The sequence below is a fragment of the Gobio gobio genome, assembly GCF_949357685.1.
Source record: "Gobio gobio genome assembly, chromosome: 5".
NCBI lineage: Eukaryota > Metazoa > Chordata > Actinopteri > Cypriniformes > Gobionidae > Gobio > Gobio gobio.
Window position 1 is genome coordinate 26,244,701 of NC_137101.1, and position 20,267 is coordinate 26,264,967.

Below are 20,267 nucleotides of genomic sequence, written 5' to 3' on the forward strand. Positions count from 1 at the left end.
CCTTCAGGGACGCTGTACTTTGAGCACATGCATCTCCCCGTTATGGTAAGAGGCATGACCTTTCCGGGCAACGTGCGCTAAGCTGCTGTCGAATCACAACACGGGAACCGCTGGCACAATCAGAACTCGTTACGTATTTCTGAAGAAGGGACTTCATAGAATAAGGAAATCATCAAGCCGTTTTTAGGACAGTGAAAACAGCGGTATACAGATAAGTAAATTGTGTGAAAAATACAGTTTTTTTTTTTTTACACGCAAAACATGAACACATGTTATATTGCACACTGTAAACACAATCAAAGCTTCAAAAAAACAGGAAAAAAAGGACCTTTAATGAAAGGATTCTCTAAAAAATAAACTAAAACTGCCAGTAGGTGGCGGTAAAATTCTAAATGAGTCATTCATTCATTTGATTGGTTCAAACGGCTGATTCATTTAGGAATGACCCATCATTGGTTCACTCGAAATGCGAATTCATTCAGAAATACCACAGTGTTGCTTGGAGACACACATTTGTTCTGCTGTGGCTTTATATGTAATATTGTCTTTGACACAAACAGACAATAATGTGTCTAAAATATAACACAATGTTAACATCTTATTTATTGAACTGTTGTGTAAAATCAGTATCACATTTGCACTCGTGCTATTCGGGATAAAAACGTCACTTGTGTGATATTGCTTAACTATATCATATGATATAAATATGAGGCGACAACTCGTACAGGGGCATTTTTGCCTCAATATCTTGTATTTTAGGGCCATTCTAACTGCATTCTAAAGGCTCAATCATGCAGTAAGATTCTATTTTATTTTTGAAATTAGCTTTCATTTTCATATTTTCAAGTGCCCCTATTATGCTATTTCAAAAGTTCCTAATTTTGTTTTGGAGTCTCTTACAATAGCGTCTATTGTTAAAAAAACTTTCATTTTCTCGTAATATACATTGCAGCATCACCGCTTTTTTCACAGAATCTGAAAGAGTTCGATAAAGGAGTTTCGATAAAGTCTCTCTAAACCCCTCCTCTCCGAGAGCTTACTCTTGTGATTGGTCTACCGTTTACAGCGTGTGTCCGAGACGAAACGTCCATTACCGTATCTCAATTTTCTACTTATTCAGTGCTTGATACGAATAGTAACCATGGGTTGGTTTTACCATATCAATTCGAGTCTAATGAAACACTAGAAAGAAGCACCTTCTCCTCGACCTGTTGACAACACAAAAACCAAACTCTTCCAGGCTTCAGCTATAACTACAGTGCTTGAGGGCGGGCCAAAGTGGACTTTGTTCGCCATAGGCTGGCATTATGCAAATTTGAGGGAAAAAATATGCAGGTTCGTGCAGGCTGGAATTCGTGCAAGACTGGAATTACTGATGACTCTTTTCAGTTCAGAATTGGTTCTTTCTTTTAGGAGACATTCATTCCATTTTTCGTGCACTTTAATCTTTGAAACTTTGCTGACCTTTTACATTCCCAAACAGCTCACATGACATGAAAGGTATTATAATAAAGATATTAAGTGTAGTTAGCTTAGCTTCTCTAAACTACGGCTAAGTTTTAAATGACTTGTACAATTTTTGTTTGTCTTTCCCAACACTAAATCCTTTTTCAATGTATTTTTGTCCTTCTAGCTGCTCTGGCTCCGTTTGCTAAGGACACATCAGAAACAGACACAAACTCTTTAGAGCCACATATTTTAGTGGAGTCCATGACTACCACAGGCAACCATGTCTCCCAACAAGGAGAGGAGAATGAAAGCGAGCGGCAGACTGAAATTCTGAGTGGGGCGGAAGGAGAACAAGATTCTGTGACTGAATTTTGCTGTGGAGATTCTGATGTAACTGCGGCAGCTAAAGACGGCGGTGAGGAGACCGCAGAGGAAACGCTGCTCTTCCAATCAGATGGACTCATAGATGACGAGCACGATGGGACACACCCACTCACACCCCGAGTGCCCACCCTCTCTGTGATTGACAGATTGACAGAACTGCATGGCTCAGAAGCGATCAGTTTCAGTTCCGCCCTGGCCGCCCAGGTAGCAGCTCGCTCGCATACGTTCGCACACATGCAGGAATGCACCTATGGGGACTCGGAGGAGGAAGAGGAAGTGACATCACTGCAGACGAGAGCTACTGAGGAGGACTGAAAAAGGAGGATATTTATTCTCATCTTTTTTGGTTGTATTTATTGAGCTTGATTTCAGGTCACAGACATCATCGGATGTAACTGGTGTGTGTGCGTCTCGGTTTTAAAGTGTGTATATTTGTGTGAGCGTGTGTGTTGGGGGATTTATGTTTCATGTGACATCCCATGTCCACTCTCCTCATGACAGGCCTCAGGTACAGACTGGCACATGCTAGTACTCAAAATAACAGACAAAAACCTAAACGCACACTAACACAATCTCACATTCTGGCCATGTCCCGGTTTTATTCACTGTAACAGAGGTTCCACACAAAATAACCAAAACAAGTTCTTAAAAATGCCTAAAAAGACAATTATATTGGGTGAATCTCACAAAGCCCGCACATCAAGAACTTGTCTGAGTCATATTTGACCCCGAAATTAAAAGGAAAAAGAAATTGTATTAAGAAAATGAAGATTATTTTAGATTTTTCGTGACAATTTTAATTTTAAGACATTTCCCCCAATAAAATTACCACAATGTGAAATAAATAGTTGTCTTTTCTTCGTGTAATGCAGAAGAATAACTTATCATTATAATTTTTTTTCTTCAGTAATGGCAATACGTTTTTTCTCCTCCATACTATAGAGTTTTTTTCCCCTATTACACTAATAAACGTTTTACTTCTTTTTAATGGTGGTTATGACAATAAGAGTAATGGTAATGACTGTTTTTTTATTATTATTTTGAGTTGCGTTGAGAATTTCTTTTTTTTTCATATTGCAATTTTTTCCCCCACAATTCGTTAATGAGCATTTGGGTAAATCATATCAAGTAAATAATGCACAATCTTAATTTCACCAAAAATAGGCTTCCTTTTCTCTTTTTGGGGTGAAATATGACCCGTGCATGAGATTCACACCATTAATTACAAAAAGCAAAGGTAATGCTGACATCCTACTAGGTCGCAGCTGGTATGTTGTCTTCGAAAATACACTATCTCTCCTGAAGTGAAGCCTCCTTTTTGTATGTTTGTTTTTGTGAGGCGGTTCTTTAGGGAAATAAATTGCTGCCCTGATTTGATTTATTCATCAAACTTTGACAGTTTCTGCTCAGACACAGCTGGCGTTTCACCACTGTGACCATCGCAAGGTTATTGCTTCAAAGTCATTTGAAGAGTTTTAAAATATACTTGTTACCAGTTTCCAGCTTTTCAACTGGCTGATTGGATTTTCTCTTTTTCTCCGTATTAAAGTACCAAATACTGATTTAAAGATTTGCTCAAATAATGATCAAGACCGCTCCGTCCTTAAATACAAAACCCAGTTTTAACTTAAACCCTCTTTTAACTCTTAACACTGTTGAAAAGGTACCAAGCTACAGTTTAACTTGCCTTAAACAAATTTCCCTTGTAAGGACTGTTGCACTTTACAACTACAGTTAAATGTTATAATGAGACTTAGAATGTCAATGACTATGTTAATAAGACCAGAAAGCAAAACCTTAGATATAACGTTTGTGTGTGAATTGTATTATGTTTTTATGTCTAGTGTTCATCATTAATTTCCCCCCATGCATATATGCATGATGTCAAGACTCAAACAATCGTCTTGGCCATGGCTGAGACTGTCTTTGTGTTTGTCCTCATTCAACACCAGTTTTGCCTTTTCTAAAGGTTCAAGTTTTCCCTCACTCCAAAAGTGGCAATCTTGCATTTCATTTGTGAAATAAAGTACATGTACATATATGTGTTTGTTTTTGGTGACTTAATGCAGTTTCACACTAATAATAGACTTCTGTGCACAGTTAAAGTATTGCTGTACTACTACATAAAAGAAACATTAGACTACTTGAGGAAAGTTTCTGCCATCTACTGGACAATATAATAGATTATGAGATTTGGAGGAAATGTGCATGTTGTGGCAAAAAAAATAATAATATATATATAATTTATATGTGTATATATATTATTGTTTCAGTGTGAAATACGACCCAGACATCACCTTCTTGAGATGTACACAAAAGGCGCAGTAAAGAACATTGTGTACTAAATTGCACATGCATAAATCCTATCACTAATTAAATTAGTTAAGGTACGAGTCCTATAGACATTATGATGGCTCAAAACTCTTACGTAGGTTACACATTATAGCTACTTTAGAACATGAATAAATATTTAAGATATTTCAATAATAAACCTGCACTTTATCAAACATTTTCTCTGAATGGGGTTCCTTCATTAATATTCCGCTCGCTACGTTACAAACTCCACAATGTCAATGGATTGATTTTTGAATATTTATCATCATAATTGACGTTTGCCCATTGGGTCTATCTGATTGGCTAAGAGGCAGAACGCACTAGTCAGCTGGCCAATTAACGTACGCACGTGTTCATGAATATGAATTAGATTACTTTTCTGGAGGCTCTCGACAGCAGCGTCAGCAGCACGACCTAATTAACATTAATGAGCTAGTTCTTCGCCGTTTGACATTCCGCGTCATGCACTCAGCTGATTCGGCAGCTTTTCTCCGCTCCTCCCACAATGCACCGGTCCCTCTCCATTCGCGTCCGCAATCATGGAGGCAAACGGGACCGAGCAGCTGCAGCCGGTGAAACCGGTACAGCCAGGCATGGACACGCTGATTCTTAACGGGCACGCGGGGGAACGGGACGAAGCCGATCCCGCAAAGAAGAAGAAGAAGAAAAAGAAGAAAAGCAAGTCGGCCGTTTCGGGTGAGTGTCTCATTCATATAGTAATAAGTGCAGAGACCCCTCTAACACACTGACTGCTGCTTTAAATGATCAGCTGTGAACTCTGATGAACTCAAGACAGGGCTGTCCCCTATGTGTGTACCCACTACCCACGTTTTGGGTCAGGCGTTAGAAGATGTGTAAAGTTTTTCCAACCTTACGATTTTTAGTGTATTGGAATTTTTGGTATCCTAAGGAAAATGTATTAAAAAAAAACACGTTTAATGTATTTTTAAATGTATGTAAACTTTAAAATGTTATATTTAAACGTTATAGCCTACTTTTAGCATATTTATTATAATTGTAGGCTATATTTTTATATTTTCTTTTTTTTAAATAGAATAATAATAATAAAAAAGAATAGATTACATATAGGCTGTTTTGAGATCCCAAAGGAGAAGAAAAAACCCTAAACATTTATGTAAAATAAATATAACATTAATGTAAAATAAATATCAAGTATTTTGTTTTTATATTTAGTGTTGTCAAACGATTAATCACGATGCATCCAAAATAAAAGTTTATGTTTACATAATAAATGTTTGTGTACTGTGTATAATTATTATGTATATATATAAATACACACAAATGCATATATATTTAAGGAAAAATCATATGTATATATAAATGATAAATTATATAAATATATATACAGAATACACATGCTAATATTTCTTAAATATATACATGCATGTGTGTGCATTCAAATATACATATTAATTATAAACAGTACACACACATATATTATGTAGACACAAACTTTTATTTTGAATGTGATTAATCGCGATTAATCGTTTGACAGCCCTAATATTTATGTTTTATTTAAAGGGTTAGTTCACCCAGAAATGAAAATTCTGTCATTAATTACTTACCCTCATGTCGTTCGACACCCGTAAGACCTCCGTTCATCTTCGGAACAGAAATGAAGATATTTTAGTTGAAATCTGATGGCTCAGAAAGTCCTCCATTGGCACAATGCACTTTACACTCTCAAGACCCATAAAAGGTGCTAAAGACGTCGTTACAAAGTCCATCTCACTACAGTGGTTCTAAAATAACTTTATAAATCGGCGAGAATAGTTTTTGTGCGCAAAAAACCCTAAATAACGACTTGCATAGTGATGACGATTTCAAAACAAGGCATCATGAAGCTTCAAAGCGTTATGAATCACTGAGCCGAATCATGATTCGGATCGCATGTCAAACCACCAAACTGCTGAAATTTGGCGATTCAAACTGCTGATTCGACTCACTGATTCATAACGCTTCGAAGCTTCATGATGCCGTGTTTTGAAATCGGCATCACTATGTAAGTCGTTATTTAGGGTTTTTTTGCGCACAAAAACTATTCTCGCCGATTTATAAAGTTATTTTAGAACTACTGTAGTGAGATGGACTTTGTAACGACGTCTTTAGTACCTTTTAAGGGTCTTGAGAGTGTAAAGTGCATTGTGCCAATGGAGGCCTTTCTGAGCCATCAGATTTCAACTAAAATATCTTCATTTGTGTTCCGAAGATGAATGGAGGTCTTACGGGTGTCGAACGACATGAGGGTAAGTAATTAATGACAGAATTTTCATTTTTGGGTGAACTAACCCTTTAATTTTATTAATTTATTATTAAACATTAATGCAGTATTTGTGCTATTTGTATTTTCATTTATCTTTTCTTTAGTTTACATGCATGTGGTTATGAGATAAATAAAATATTTAAAAAAATACTTTTATATTTATATAAAATACATTTTCATATATTTTCATATTTATATCTTATACTATTTTAATTATTTTAATTTATTATATATTTGTATGAATTTTATAGTTTTTTTCTTCTTATATAGAAATAGAAGAATATATAATACATATAGGCTGCATCTCAAAATATATTATTATTATATTATATTAATTATATATTATATTATATTATATTATATTATATTATATTAATTATATTATATTATATTATATTATATTATATATATTACATTATAATCAGTTAATATTATGCTGAAAAATGCTGTCAGTCCAAAAATATTTGAGTTAAAGATGCCCTAAAACAGAATTCAAATGTCCTGTTACTTGTATCATAATACATCCCAAAAATAACGGGACATTTGAATTTTGTAGGGCATCTTGACCTCAAATTTTAATATATCTATATGTGTGTGTATATAATAGTTACAGCCTATCTATAGTCTATCTATAGCTATTTAATAGTTATAGATCATCTAAAATTGTGCTGAGCATACACTTGTATTTTATAACATGTACTTTTCTGTGTACTTGCAACATCACCTCTAATGTGTTGCCCTACCAAGGTTAAATGATGCTGCAGATTGTTTCTCAGGCTTGTTCTGAGCCAAGTTTGCTTTCATATAGATCCAGTATATGAGATGAAGTTGTGGACAGTTTCCAAACTGACAGCAGTTACTCACTTCCGCGCCACACACACACACATACGCACAGGTCGCCACTTCTGATGCATCTGGCACACTTAGCACTTCCTTTGCTTATGTGCTTGTTCACCTGTGTGTGTGACTTTGCAGCAGGACACGGCGAGCAAGGTGAGGATGGCGAAGTGGAGATGAGGAAACTAACAGAACAGCAGAACCTGGATGAGAAAGATAGAGAAGAGGATGGAGAAGAAGGTATTCCACTTTTAAATGAACGCGTCTAGTTCTTATGCTCATTTTTTACCACATAAATGATCCAACACCACTGTTTTTCTATAATGCTTCAGCGATCCTATTCACACCGATTATGTAGGCAATTGCATACTGATACACTCCCCAAATATGCATACGATATCTGGATAACCAGTTACATTTGTCACATTGTGCAGGAGACAAACATTCCCACAATGCAATGTGCAATGTGTGATGAAAGAACTGGAAGTAATATCAACCAGTTTTTATATATATATATAAAAATGAATTGCATATAAAAACAATTCATGCCTAAATACAGTAGTGGCCGAAAGTCTGGCTCTGATGTCTAGGAAAAATTGACACCTTTTATTTAAATTTTATTTAAAATTTGTTAAAGGAACTGACCAAAAAAATGACCAAAAAGTTTAAATATTTTTCCTATTTAAAACTTGACTCTTCTGTGTACTAAGACAGATGGAAAATGAAAAGTCGCGCTTTTCGGAACTATACTCTGATTCCTGCGTAATAATCCATGAACTTTGCTGCCGTACCATGGATGCAGCAGGCGCAATGATATTACGCAGCGCCTGAAAATAGGCTAACTTCCGTCAACATAACCAACTGTTTTAAATAGGAAAAATATTGAAACTCTTTGGTCATTTTTTTTTTAGCGAGATGCTAACGGTCTAATCAGATTCAATGATCTATGCTAAGCTATGCTAAAAGTGCTACCGCCAGTCCTGGAGATCGGCAGAATGGACTGGAAAACGGTAAAACTCAACTGTTTAACTCTAGGGGAGTTGGAAAATGAGCCTATTTTCAAAAATGGTGGCGTGTTCCTTTAAAGATTTGTAATCATATTGCGTAGTTCTGCTTTGAGTCAATTGAAACATGCCAAATTGTGCAGGCATAATTTTTTTGGCCAGGCTGTCACATGCAAAAATATTAATAACTGGGTAACACTTTACAATAAGGTTCATTATTTAACATTAGTTAACTAGATTAGTTAACATGAACTAATAATGAACTGCACTAATCTTTGTTAATGTTAATTACAACATTTACTAATGCATTATTAAAAACTTGTTAACATTAGTTAATGCGCTGTGAACTAACATGAACAAACCATGAACAGCTTTATTTTTATTAACTAACGTTAACAAAGATTAAAGGATTAGTTCACTTTTAAATAAACTTTTGCTGATAATTTACTCACCCCCATGTCATCCAAGATGTTCATGTCTTTCTTTTTTCAGTTGAAAAGAAATTAAGGTTTTTGAGAAAAACATTCCAAGATTTTTCTCCATATAATGGACTTCAATGGGCTCCAAACGGTTCAAGGTCCAAATGACAGTTTCGGTGCAGCTTCAAAGGGCTTGATACCAGACGATGAATAAGGGTCTTATCTAGCGAAACGATTGGTCATTTAAATAAATAAAAAAAGTTTAAGTTTTATAAGCACAAATGCTCGCCTTGCTCTGTTCTGTGATGTGCATTTGTGACGTCACGTAATACGCAATTACGTTAAAAAGGTCACGCTTGACGTAGGCGGAAGTACAGAGTCAGTGTTTACAAATGTGCGGAAGGAGGACCATATACACATATTCAAATGTCTTTGTGTAAGTTTATCGTTTAAAATGCCCATTTCATGTGCGTATCCTGGGTGTTTTAATATTAGAAAGCCTAAAAGAAAATTTTCGTCAGGACAGAAATGTGTGACTTTTCATAGATTTTCTATACACAATCCTGAGCGATTGAAACTGTGGTTGCTCGCGCTGCACTTGGATGACGTCACAAACGCTTGACGTTTTTTAAATGACCGATCGTTTTCGCTAGATAAGACCCTTATTCATCGTCTGGTATTGTTTAAAGCCCTTTGAAGCTGCACTGAAACAGTCATTTGGACCTTGAACCGTTTGGAGCCCATTGAAGTCCATTATATGGAGAAAAATCCTGGAATGTTTTCATCAAAAACCTTAATTTCTTTTCGACTAAAGAAAGACATGGACATCTTGGATGACATGGGGGTGAGTAAATTATCAGCAAAAGTTTATTTAAAAGTGAACTAATCCTTTAACTAATGCTGAACAGAGGTGTTGTTCATGTTAACTAATGCAACCTTATTGTAAAGTGTTACTGATTTTGTTGTAGTCAATGCATGCTTTTTTTTTCTGTTAGCTTTTAGTTTTTCTGTGCATTTGTTTTAGTAAAAAACCTGTAGCTGTAATTTTGCTTGATGTTAAATAATTTTGTCAGGTAAATACCTGTATGTAAATGTAAACCAAGTTTATGGTTTTGTTATGGTCATAAAACACAAATATCCCCTCCAGGCATCACTTTTTTATATATATATAAAATACATATAAAATATACTGAGCGAGCAGTATACAGTATGAATATGTACAGTGAATAATGTAATTTTAATTGCACGTCGCTTATTATTATGTCAACCCTGTTACCATCACAGACGGTGAGGAAGCTGATAACGTCTCTGGGAAAAAGAAGAAAAAGAAGACAAAAAAGAAGAAAGGACGTAAGTGGGGTTTTTTTGGACAAGATGTTAGATAATGACCTTTGAAGAGAAATGAGCAGTTATCTGTGAGAATCTGTGGCCGTGTCATTGCAGCACCTTTGAATGTGTGTCGCTACGGGCCCGCGGTACGAATCAGCGTATGTGTGCTTGTGTTGATGGGGGCAGGGAGCGTGTTTAGCTGCCAATGCAGCGGACTGGCCGAACGCCAGATCACTGTGCCTCTGGGAAAATCCTGCAGTGCAGCCTTTGTTTCAGCTGAGGATTTTGAGCGGGTCCCAAGTGTCACCAAATGCTTTGTCGTTATTTAGCAGATATTTATCAGAGCTGTAACACAAAATGTTCAAGTCAGCTTAAAAAAAAACAGATGTTATCAGCTAACTTTTCCTCAAAATGTCACTGTAATTTTATAGCTTTCATAGCTTTCATAGGCCCGCTCACGGCGCTGACATCTTGGGACCGAGTCTGCGCAGTAGCGATCTCGGGACCGGAGTTGCGCAGTAGAGAACAGGAAGTAGAGGCGCGATTATCAAAAGCCCGCCCACACTCTCGCAGATGCAGAATAATTCATTATGTTGGTGTGAAATAAACAGTTATGGGAATGTAGAAATTAAAGCTTAAGCTCCAATCCCGAAAAAAGTCAGTTAGTGCCTCAGTGACAACTTCACTCAGAGAAGCCGTCAATCTCAGCTGTCAATCATGACGTCACACCCCCGTTTTTATAGCATCAAATTACTCACTAAAACTAAACTTATGTAAAAAACGAACACTTGAAATGAAATTATCGTAATAAAAACTGCCTAAAATGACAGAAACCATCTTTAGGAAACAATTATTTGAAGTGTAATTTAATTGTTTAGTGTGTCTCGCTCTCCATTCAAATACATGGAGAGGCGGGGTTTAGGAGCTATACTGGGACCGGCCACCGGGGGGCGATCGAGGCGCGGAAGCTTCAATTTCTGACAGGAGCACTACAGGCTTGATCTGCACCAATTCATAGCAGAATGTGAGGCCTTGCCCACACTAATACGTTTTCGTTTGAAAACGCATCTTTTTCCTCTTCTGTCCACACTGTTTTTGCCCTGTGAAAACTGAGCTTTTGGAAAACGCTTTCCCAGGCTGATAAATTTGACAATGCCGTTTTTTGCGTTGTAGTGTGGACTGTGAAGACGGAGGTATTTGAAAATGAGGACGTGAAATTTCCTCACTACTAAATATTCCACGGTCAACTGTTAGTGGTATTATTGTAAAGTGGAAGCAATTGGGAACAACAGCAACTCAACCACGAAGTGATAGGCCACGTAAAATCACAGAGCGGGGTCAGCGCATGCTGAGGCACACAGTGCACAGAAGTCGCCAACTTTCTGCTGTGTCAATAGCTACAGACCACAAAACTTTGTGTGGCCTTCAGATTAGCTCAAGAACAGTGTGTAGAGAGCTTCATGGAATGGGTTTCTATTGCCGAGCAGCTGCATTCAAGCCTTACATCACCAAGTGCAATGCAAAACGTCGGATGCAGTGGTGTAAAGCACGCCGCCACTGGACTCTAGAGCAATGGAGACGTGTTCTCTGGAGTAATGCTTCTCTGTCTGGCAATCCGATGGACGAGTCTGAGTTTGGCGATTGCCAGGAGAACGGTACTTGCCTGACTGCATTGTTCCAAGTGTAGAGTTTGGTGTAGGGGGATTATGGTGTGTGGTTGTTTTTCAGGGGTTGGGTTTGGCCCCTTAGTTCCAGTGAAAGGAACTCTTAATGCTTCAGCACACCATCACATGACAACTTTGGGAACAGTTTTGGGATGGCCCCTTCCTATTCAAACATGACTGCGCACCAGTGCACAAAGCAAGGTCCATAAAGACATTGATGAGCGAGTTTTGTGTGAAGGAACTTGACTGGCCTGCACAGAGTCCAGACCTCAACCCGACAGAACACCTTTGGGATGAATTAGAGCGCCAGGCCTTCTCGTCCAATATCAGTGCCTGACATCACAAAAAAGACGAATGGTTAAAAATACCCATAAACACACTCCTAAACCTTGTGGAAAGCCTTCCCAGAAGAGTTGAAGCTCTTATAGCTGCAAAGGGTGGGCCAACTCCATAAACTTTTGAACAGGATGAAGATGTCCAAATTTTTCTTATTTTGTCTAAATATTAAAAAAAAAATATTTAGTACTGCCCTTCGGAAGCAAAAAAAAGTTGCATATTTCCCAGAAGACTAAATTAAGTACAATTTATCTTGATCTTCAAATTCAAAAAGTTTTCACCCCCGGATCTTAATGCATCATCTTTCCTTCTGGAGCATCAGGGAATGTTTGAACCTTTTTTTAATAGTTGTGTTTGAGTCCCTCAATTGTCCTCAGTGTGAATTTTTTTTATTTATCTCAAAATCATACAATCACTGCTAGAGAGGGTTCAAGTGTGCAAAAGATGCTGAAAAACTGAAGAATTTTCGGGACCTGGAGGATCTTTCTGAAGAAAGATAACCGCTCGGGACAAACAAGGGACTTGAAAAAAAAATCATTGTGGATCATTTTAATAAATTCAGCTATTTTTTTTGTCTTGTGGACTAAATGTAAACATCTTTTATGTAAAACATCTTATTCAGGACAGTACTAAAAAAAAAAAAATAGCATGCATTTTGTGTGATCCTCTCATTTTGTTGAAATAATTAATATTTTGCAGATTCTGCAAGGTGAATGCAAACGTTTGAGCATGACTGTATGCGCAGTAAGGTGAATTTAGTGTGTTCCAACTTTTGGAAAACGCTAGTGTGGACCGTTCTGAAATGAAAACGCCATTTTCAAATGTATGATGATGTATTAATAATTATATATTGTAAGCTACCAAGTACTAACCTAAATGGCGTTTTGAAGCACGGATACTGAAAGGCTGAAATGCACTACACTGACTTTTAAAATCTGATGGGGGAAAAAATCTGGAACACATCATACGTTTGTAAAGTCACAGAGCAAAACTGGGACTGTGGGCATCATACACTACATGATTTTCTATCAACCCTGACTGACCAAAATCTTCACACTGTCTGTGAATATCATCAGGTAGCGTTCCTTTTTTTTTTTTAACACCGCGTTCTGTGTGAACAGTAGGCACATTTGGAATGGTGCCTAAATGCTATCCAATTAGATAGCTTCACTTTCATTGTATGGAAACGAGCAGTGTGAACATTCTGTGAAATATCATCTTTTGAGTTTTATTCATAGAGGTTTCGAATGAAATTATATTGATCTATCCCTTTAAATGCATTTACTGAAGATTGATCTCTACCTTCTCTCCTGTAGCCAAAACCCAAACGGACCCTCCATCCATCCCCATTTGTGATCTGTACACCAGTGGTGTGTTTCCTGTGGGTCAGGAGTGTGAATACCCTCTTTCACAGGATGGGTAAGAATGTTTTGTTTTTTTCTCAATGTGAATACACTCCTTAACGTCCTCAGGTCACCTTGTACTTTCCACGGGCCGCTCTACCTCGTATTACCCTGTGCTCTGTGTAATATTATATCGCTGAGACTACTGACATAGAGGTCACTCATGTTCCCCCGCGCCTAAAGTACTCTCTCCAAAAATAGTTGTGAACGCTGTGTGTGCGAGGGCCAGCTCGTAAACTTAACTTCCTCTTACTGAATTCCTGCGGGATCTTCGAAGGCGTTTATGACTCGACTTTGCCAAACTTTAACCAACAGTCAGAGAAGGGACAACCAATCAGCTAAGTTGCAAATGACTGATATAAACTTCTTCTTTTTTTACCAAATGTTAAACCTTATGTCTCATTACAGGGAACAACAGAAAGGATTTTTATTTGTATATAAATGCTTTATTTGTGAGACTTTTCCCGATCCTTACAGAAAGTCTGTAATGGCCTGGAGAAACATTTTTAGGTCCATCTTTAATAGCGCTTATATGATGATGGATATTCTCCGGGTAAATAAATGTCCTTGCTACATCATCTCAAGTATTTTTGGGATTTCTCAGGTCTAGCGCCGCTTGGAGAATGAGCAATGAGGAGAAGAAAATGATGGATAAAGCCAACGAGGACATGTGGAATGATTTCCGACAGGCGGCCGAAGCCCATCGGCAAGTGCGGCAATATGTGAAAAGCTGGATCAAACCTGGAATGACTATGATTGACATTTGGTGAGGAGGATATTATGACATTAATATCTGTAAACCTGCAATGTGGATTTTTTTTTTAAAGGTATTAAAATAGAAAAAATCAACTCCAACCTGTGTTGAAAATACCAGTTGAAGTGTTGTTCTTCATTAAAGAAACGGACATTAATACCCAAGTGTCCAGTTCAGCAAGTACATTTTTGGTATTAGTGACACCGCTCATAACCAATCTCTTTTTCATGTTTTCTCTGGCTCAGCGAGCGGTTGGAGGACTGCAGTAGGAGGTTGATCAAAGAGAACGGGTTGAACGCAGGGCTGGCGTTTCCTACCGGGTGTTCGCTGAATAACTGTGCTGCTCACTACACGCCAAACGCTGGAGACCCGACGGTCCTCCAGTACGACGACGTGTGCAAGATTGATTTTGGCACACACATCAACGGTAATTTATATACTCATATAATAGTATTATTAATCATAATTAAAGGCCATGTTGTTAAATTAATATTCAATCATAAAGTACAGTATATAAATTGTGAATAAAATTAGGATGACTGGCTTTTATTAATAATAATAATAATGTTATTATTATTATGAAACAATCATAATAATTAAAACAATGTAACATGCTTAATATAAAAAAGAATTAAATTATTATGACTTGGCTTTTATTATTGGCTTATATTTTATTTTATATAATAATAACTATTTTATAATAAGCCACGTAAAGTACTTAATATAAAATAAGAATACAATTATGATGATTGGTTTTTAATAATAATATTGTTATTTGTATTTATTACTATTATTATTAAACAATCATAATAATTAAAAGCAATGTAAAGCACTCATTATGAAATATGAATTACATTTTGATGATTGACTTTTAATAATAATAGTTATTGTTGTTATTATTATTATTAAACAATCATAAAATAAGAATACAATTATTACTATTGGCTTTTAATTGTTGTAGTTGTTCAATCATAATAATTAATAGCAATGTAAAGTACTTCATATAAAATAAGAATTAAATTATTATGATGATTGGCTTATATGAATAATAATAGTTTGTTGTTATTATGATTATTATTATTATTATTATTATTAAAACAATATTAATTAAAAGCCAAGTAAAGTATTTAAAATAAAATAATTATTCAGTTATTGTTATTATTATTATTATTATTATTATATTCAATTATTACAATATCATTAATAATAACAATAATTATTATTATGAAACAATCATGATAATTAAAAAGCCATGAGAAGTACTTAATATAAAATGATTAAATTATGATGATTGGTTTTTATTAATAGTAGCTATTATTATTATTATTATTATTAAAGTCATAATAATTTAATTAAAAGCCATATACCCATATTTTTTAAATATAAAATAAGAATTCAATTATTGTTGTTATTATTATTATTATTATGACTGATGATGATGGTTATTACTTATACAGTTAGTTAAACCTTAATATAAAATAATACAATATCATGCTTTAATAGAACAAAAATGCAGCTGTACACTGGCAAACCTTGGACATATTTGAATGAATCTGTTTCTCATGATCTGAGAAATTAGGAAAGTGGGTGGAAATTATGAAATTATATAGTGATAGACTGTGAAATGAAAACTTCTTCTCTGAATTAGATATATCCCTGTCATAAGCTTCTTGTTGTTCTTTTTTAACACAAGAAAGGATTCATAAAGCGGTGGTAATAATGTTGGCATAAATGATATACAACAAAGGCCATAAACAAATTTTACTTTACGTACTTTGAGTCATGGTGTGAGCACATAGCATTTACTGCACTGTGTGTGTGTGTGTGTTTTAGGCAGGATCATTGACTGTGCCTTCACTGTCACCTTTAATCCAAAGTATGACCGCTTACTTGAGGCTGTGAGAGATGCTACCGACACGGGCATTAAGGTGAGCGTGTGTGAGACTGACACGATAAGGCTATCGTGCGTGTGTGCAGAAGTAACATTGTCTCTCTCCACAGTGTGCAGGTATAGATGTACGTCTTTGCGATGTTGGAGAATCAATACAGGAAGTGATGGAGTCTTACGAGGTTGAAATAGATGGGAAAACGTACCAAGGTATTGACTGAAATAGGAAATAAATTATTTCTTGCAAATTCTTATTATTAATAATCTTAATCCCCCAAGCGCACCTCATTGTGTGTGTGTGTCTTTCCTCAGTGAAACCTATCCGGAATCTGAATGGGCACTCTATTGGTCAGTATCGGATACATGCTGGTAAAACAGTGCCTATAGTGAAGGGAGGAGAAGCCACCAGAATGGAGGTGTGTGTGTGTGTGTGTGTGTGTGTGCGTGTGTGTCTTGCATTGAAGGTATCCATATCACTTTGGGTATGTCTGGAATAGCATACTACTTTTACTGTTAATGTTACTTTACTGTTAGCTATGTTTAGAATGGCATACTAGATTTGCTAGAAGATGGCTCTTACTATTGCTGAAGTATATAATACTGTATCCCATAATGCAGTGCACTCATCTTGACATCTTGAAGGCCATAACCATCTTTTGACATGGTTATAAAAAAATCTATGGCTAATGTTTCTTGTCTTGTCACATTCTGCTATGAATTACATAAATCACGTAAATTATAGCTTTATTATAACTTTTTTTTTGTGTGTGTACATTTTGTCTTGATCATTTTTTTAACACAACCTGAATGAAAGCAGAAAAAGGCAACCATTTTTATTTATGACATGAGGTCAAGTCACAAAAATGTAGTAGAAACTTTCATTGTTGCTTACGGGTTCATGTTGCTTTTAATCTTTTAAACATAGTAGGCAAGATGTATACGACTTTGTATACAGTATGATTTGTGTACACAGTACATACAGATTGTGCAATATACACTTGTACAGTATTCATATTCCATTTCAAAAGCCCCAGTGGTTACTATTGTATGCTAGCATATATGCTAAAGCTAATTGTAGCTGTGTAATTGTCCTTTCTTATAATCGAAACTCAGGAACTTAAGTATTGAAAGACTGAAAAGGCAATTTGTTAAATTCATCATCATGTTTACCGAAAAAGTTTGACGTATTTTTGACTGGCTCTCTATCAATTTCCATTCACGTCCAGGAGGGCGAGGTGTACGCTATTGAGACATTCGGCAGCACCGGTAAAGGAGTGGTGCACGATGACATGGACTGCTCCCATTACATGAAGAACTTTGATGTTGGACATGTGCCAATTAGGTAAGATGTTAATCAGCCATTCATAACTCATATACTCTGTACTCTAGTGCATGGAGAGCTCTTTGTTGCAGTTCTGGAAGATCTGTTTTAGAAAACCTTTCTGGTCTTAAAGGAATAGTTGTGACATCATAGTGAGGAAACTGCTCAAATATATGGTTTTAAATTAGATTAAAGGGGTAAAGGGATGTATTGAAGCTTGGTTCTGCCGCTGAATAAAAAAAAAAAAAAGGTAGTTGCGACTTTTCCCCCCTCACAAATGCGACTTTATATCTCGCAAATTCTGCTTTTATAACTTGCAATTCTGACTTTTTTCTCGCAATTGTGAGATATAAACTCGCAAAATCTTTATATCTCGTGGGTTATAAAGTAATTTGCGAGAAAAAAGTAAAAAAAAAAAAAGAGTAAAAATCTGAATTGTGAAATAAAAAGGCTTCCATAGGGATTACATCAAAACCCAACTACTTTGCCAGTGGTTCCCTCAAGTTTTCCTATGTGTTTTCATAATGGGTTTTTACCTATTGAGTAAAATAAAGTCCTTACGTCGTTAAATTACCTCATGACTCAAAGCATAACATTACAATGATAATGAACATAAACAACTTACAGAGCTCAAACTTGTACCACCTGACTGCTGCAGATTCATTTCGGCGTTGATAGTGTTGCCATTGAAACATACATTGAGTCACGACGAACTGCTCCGAGTATAACATCACAGGTTTTCCATCTCTTCCAAATTACAGTAGTTATGGTGTGAACAATATTTTATTACAAAAAAAAAATATTAGGTCACAGTTACGTTTAGACAGAATAAACATTTACAGATTATAAACATATTTACAGTATGTGAGTAGTATGAATAAATATATCTCCTGAGTTTAGAAGATATAGTCCACAAGACAAAAAAATAGCTGAATTTATTAAAATAACCCCGTTCAAAAGTTTATGAACAATCGATTCTCAGTGCTGTGTGTCGTTCCCTGGATGATCCACGGCTGTTGTTGTGTTTTGTAACAGTTGTTCTTGAGTCCCTTGTTTGTCCTGAGCAGTTAAACGGCCCAACGTTCTTCAGAGAAATCCTTCAGGTCCTGCAAATTCTTCAGTTTTGCAGCATCATTTGCACATTTGAACCCTCTCCAGCAATGACTGTATGATTTTAAGTTCCATCTTTTCACACTGAGGACAATTGAGGGACTCAAACACAACTATTAAAAAAGGTTCAAACATTCACTGATGCTTCAGAAGGAAACACGATGCATTAAGAGCCGGGAGGTGAAAACTTTTGAACAGGAGGATGAAGCCCAAATTTTCTCATTTTGTTTAAATATAATTTTTTTTAATTTAGTACTGCCCTATGGAAGCAACAGAAGATACTTACATGTTTCCCGGAAGACAAAAAAAGTATAAGTTTTCACCTCCCGGCTCTTAATGCATCATGTTTCCTTCTGAAGCATCAGTGAATGTTTGAACCTTTTTTAATAGTTGTGTATGAGTCCCTCAAGTTGTATTTAGACCACTTAACTTAGGGATTGTTATCAGGATGTGAAGAGACGTTCAACCAGCATAACAAAAAAAAAATTCTGGAACAAGTTACCTACCCTGCCTTTTAATAATTTTACGCATTGTATGCGTTTACATTCATGCATATGGCCTGATGCAGCTATTTATACAATAATAGTTTTAGGTTTTACGAACAATTTGTGCATTATACACAGCAATTTACACAAAAATGTTTTTAGGATTTGACCACTTTACTCATTGAATGCTGTAATTACACAGAAATGGTTTTATGAACTATGTACGCATAAAATGCGACAATTGTGTAAGATTGGTTTAAAAACAGTTTGCACAGAAAAAAAAATATTTACAGACATGCACATTTTATAGAAGCTTGAAGCTCATAAAGGAATAGTTGATCCAAAAATTGTTATTGTTCCAAACCTTTATGACGTTCAGTGGAACACAAAAGTAGATGCTTTGAAGAATGATCAAACTGCTCTATTCTTTAAACCAGATGAATAAATTGAACTTCTCTTTAATGAACTTCAGGCTACCCAGGGCAAAGCACTTGCTAAACGTGGTGAACGAGAACTTCAGCACCCTGGCGTTCTGTCGTCGCTGGCTCGACCGTTTGGGTGAAAGCAAGTACCTGATGGCCCTGAAGAACCTGTGTGACCTGGGCATCATCGACCCCTACCCCCCTCTGTGTGACGCCAAGGGCTCGTACACAGCTCAGTTTGAACACACCATCCTGCTCAGACCTACGTGCAAAGAAGTCGTGAGCCGCGGAGACGACTACTGAGATGTACATCTGTATAAACACTCACACTCCAGTCCCATGCAAAAAATAAACAAACAAATACGTATTCTTAAAAGAAGAAACTAGTTTAAAACATAAAATGCTATTTTGACCATACAGCATATACTCCGCATTAAGTTAGGCAAACTACTATGCATGTGTACAGGCCAGAGCCCAAATTAATGCGTTTTCGAAGTGAGCAAGATAAAAACTTTATACTCATTCGTACTCTGTGTAGTGAATGAGAGAATGTGAAGAGAGTGGCTGCTTGGCTTTACACTTCACTGAAGGGCTTTTGCTAAAGAAGAACAAATTAATCAGGAAGTCAGTCGTAATGCGCACAGCTTTTACAGGTTTTTTTTTTTGGTATTTGTATAATATCAAATGGCTGTCTCATCTAGTAACTATTACATTTTGAACTCCCTGAATTTTTTTTATTTATTTTTAAAGACAAAATAAACTGAAAATAAAATGTATTAAGTGGTATGCGTTTTATTACGAGTACTTTGAAACTGAAAATATATTTTTTTTAAAAGTAGCTGTG

General features: G+C 36.1%; 3 protein-coding genes across 6 annotated transcripts in view; 2 read left to right on the forward strand and 1 right to left on the reverse strand.

Moving 5' to 3' along the window:
- vezt (vezatin, adherens junctions transmembrane protein) overlaps nt 1-3,873 on the forward strand; it is a 28,841-nt gene extending 24,968 nt beyond the window's left edge. For all 4 annotated transcript variants that reach the window (XM_079817186.1, XM_079817188.1, XM_079817185.1 and 1 more), the window contains exon 12: nt 1,634-3,873. In XM_079817186.1, coding sequence (XP_079673312.1) covers nt 1,634-2,148 — 515 coding nt within the window. In that variant the 3' untranslated portion in view covers nt 2,149-3,873. The remainder of the gene's footprint in view (nt 1-1,633) is intronic.
- Nucleotides 1-20,267, reverse strand: part of taf3 (TAF3 RNA polymerase II, TATA box binding protein (TBP)-associated facto) — a 996,662-nt gene that overhangs the window by 672,652 nt on the left and 303,743 nt on the right. The gene's annotated exons all lie outside the window — the stretch shown is intronic.
- metap2a (methionyl aminopeptidase 2a) lies at nt 4,689-20,199 on the forward strand. Its single transcript, XM_079817858.1, has 11 exons — nt 4,689-4,863; nt 7,427-7,528; nt 9,996-10,061; nt 13,357-13,459; nt 14,048-14,209; nt 14,443-14,624; nt 16,031-16,125; nt 16,199-16,295; nt 16,398-16,501; nt 17,312-17,427; nt 19,474-20,199. The coding sequence occupies exons 1-11, from the start codon at nt 4,707-4,709 to the stop codon at nt 19,724-19,726; spliced, it is 1,437 nt and encodes a 478-aa protein (XP_079673984.1). The 5' UTR covers nt 4,689-4,706; the 3' UTR covers nt 19,727-20,199.

What these genes read in the sequence shown, in the direction of transcription:
- metap2a (XM_079817858.1), top strand. Translation starts at nt 4,707, where the DNA reads ATGGAGGCAAACGGGACCGAGCAGCTGCAGCCGGTGAAACCGGTACAG. An exon ending in TACCCTCTTTCACAGGATGG is followed by an intron (nt 13,460 to 14,047) that starts GTAAGAATGTTT and finishes GGGATTTCTCAG; the next exon opens with GTCTAGCGCCGCTTGGAGAA. An exon ending in GTTGGACATGTGCCAATTAG is followed by an intron (nt 17,428 to 19,473) that starts GTAAGATGTTAA and finishes AATGAACTTCAG; the next exon opens with GCTACCCAGGGCAAAGCACT.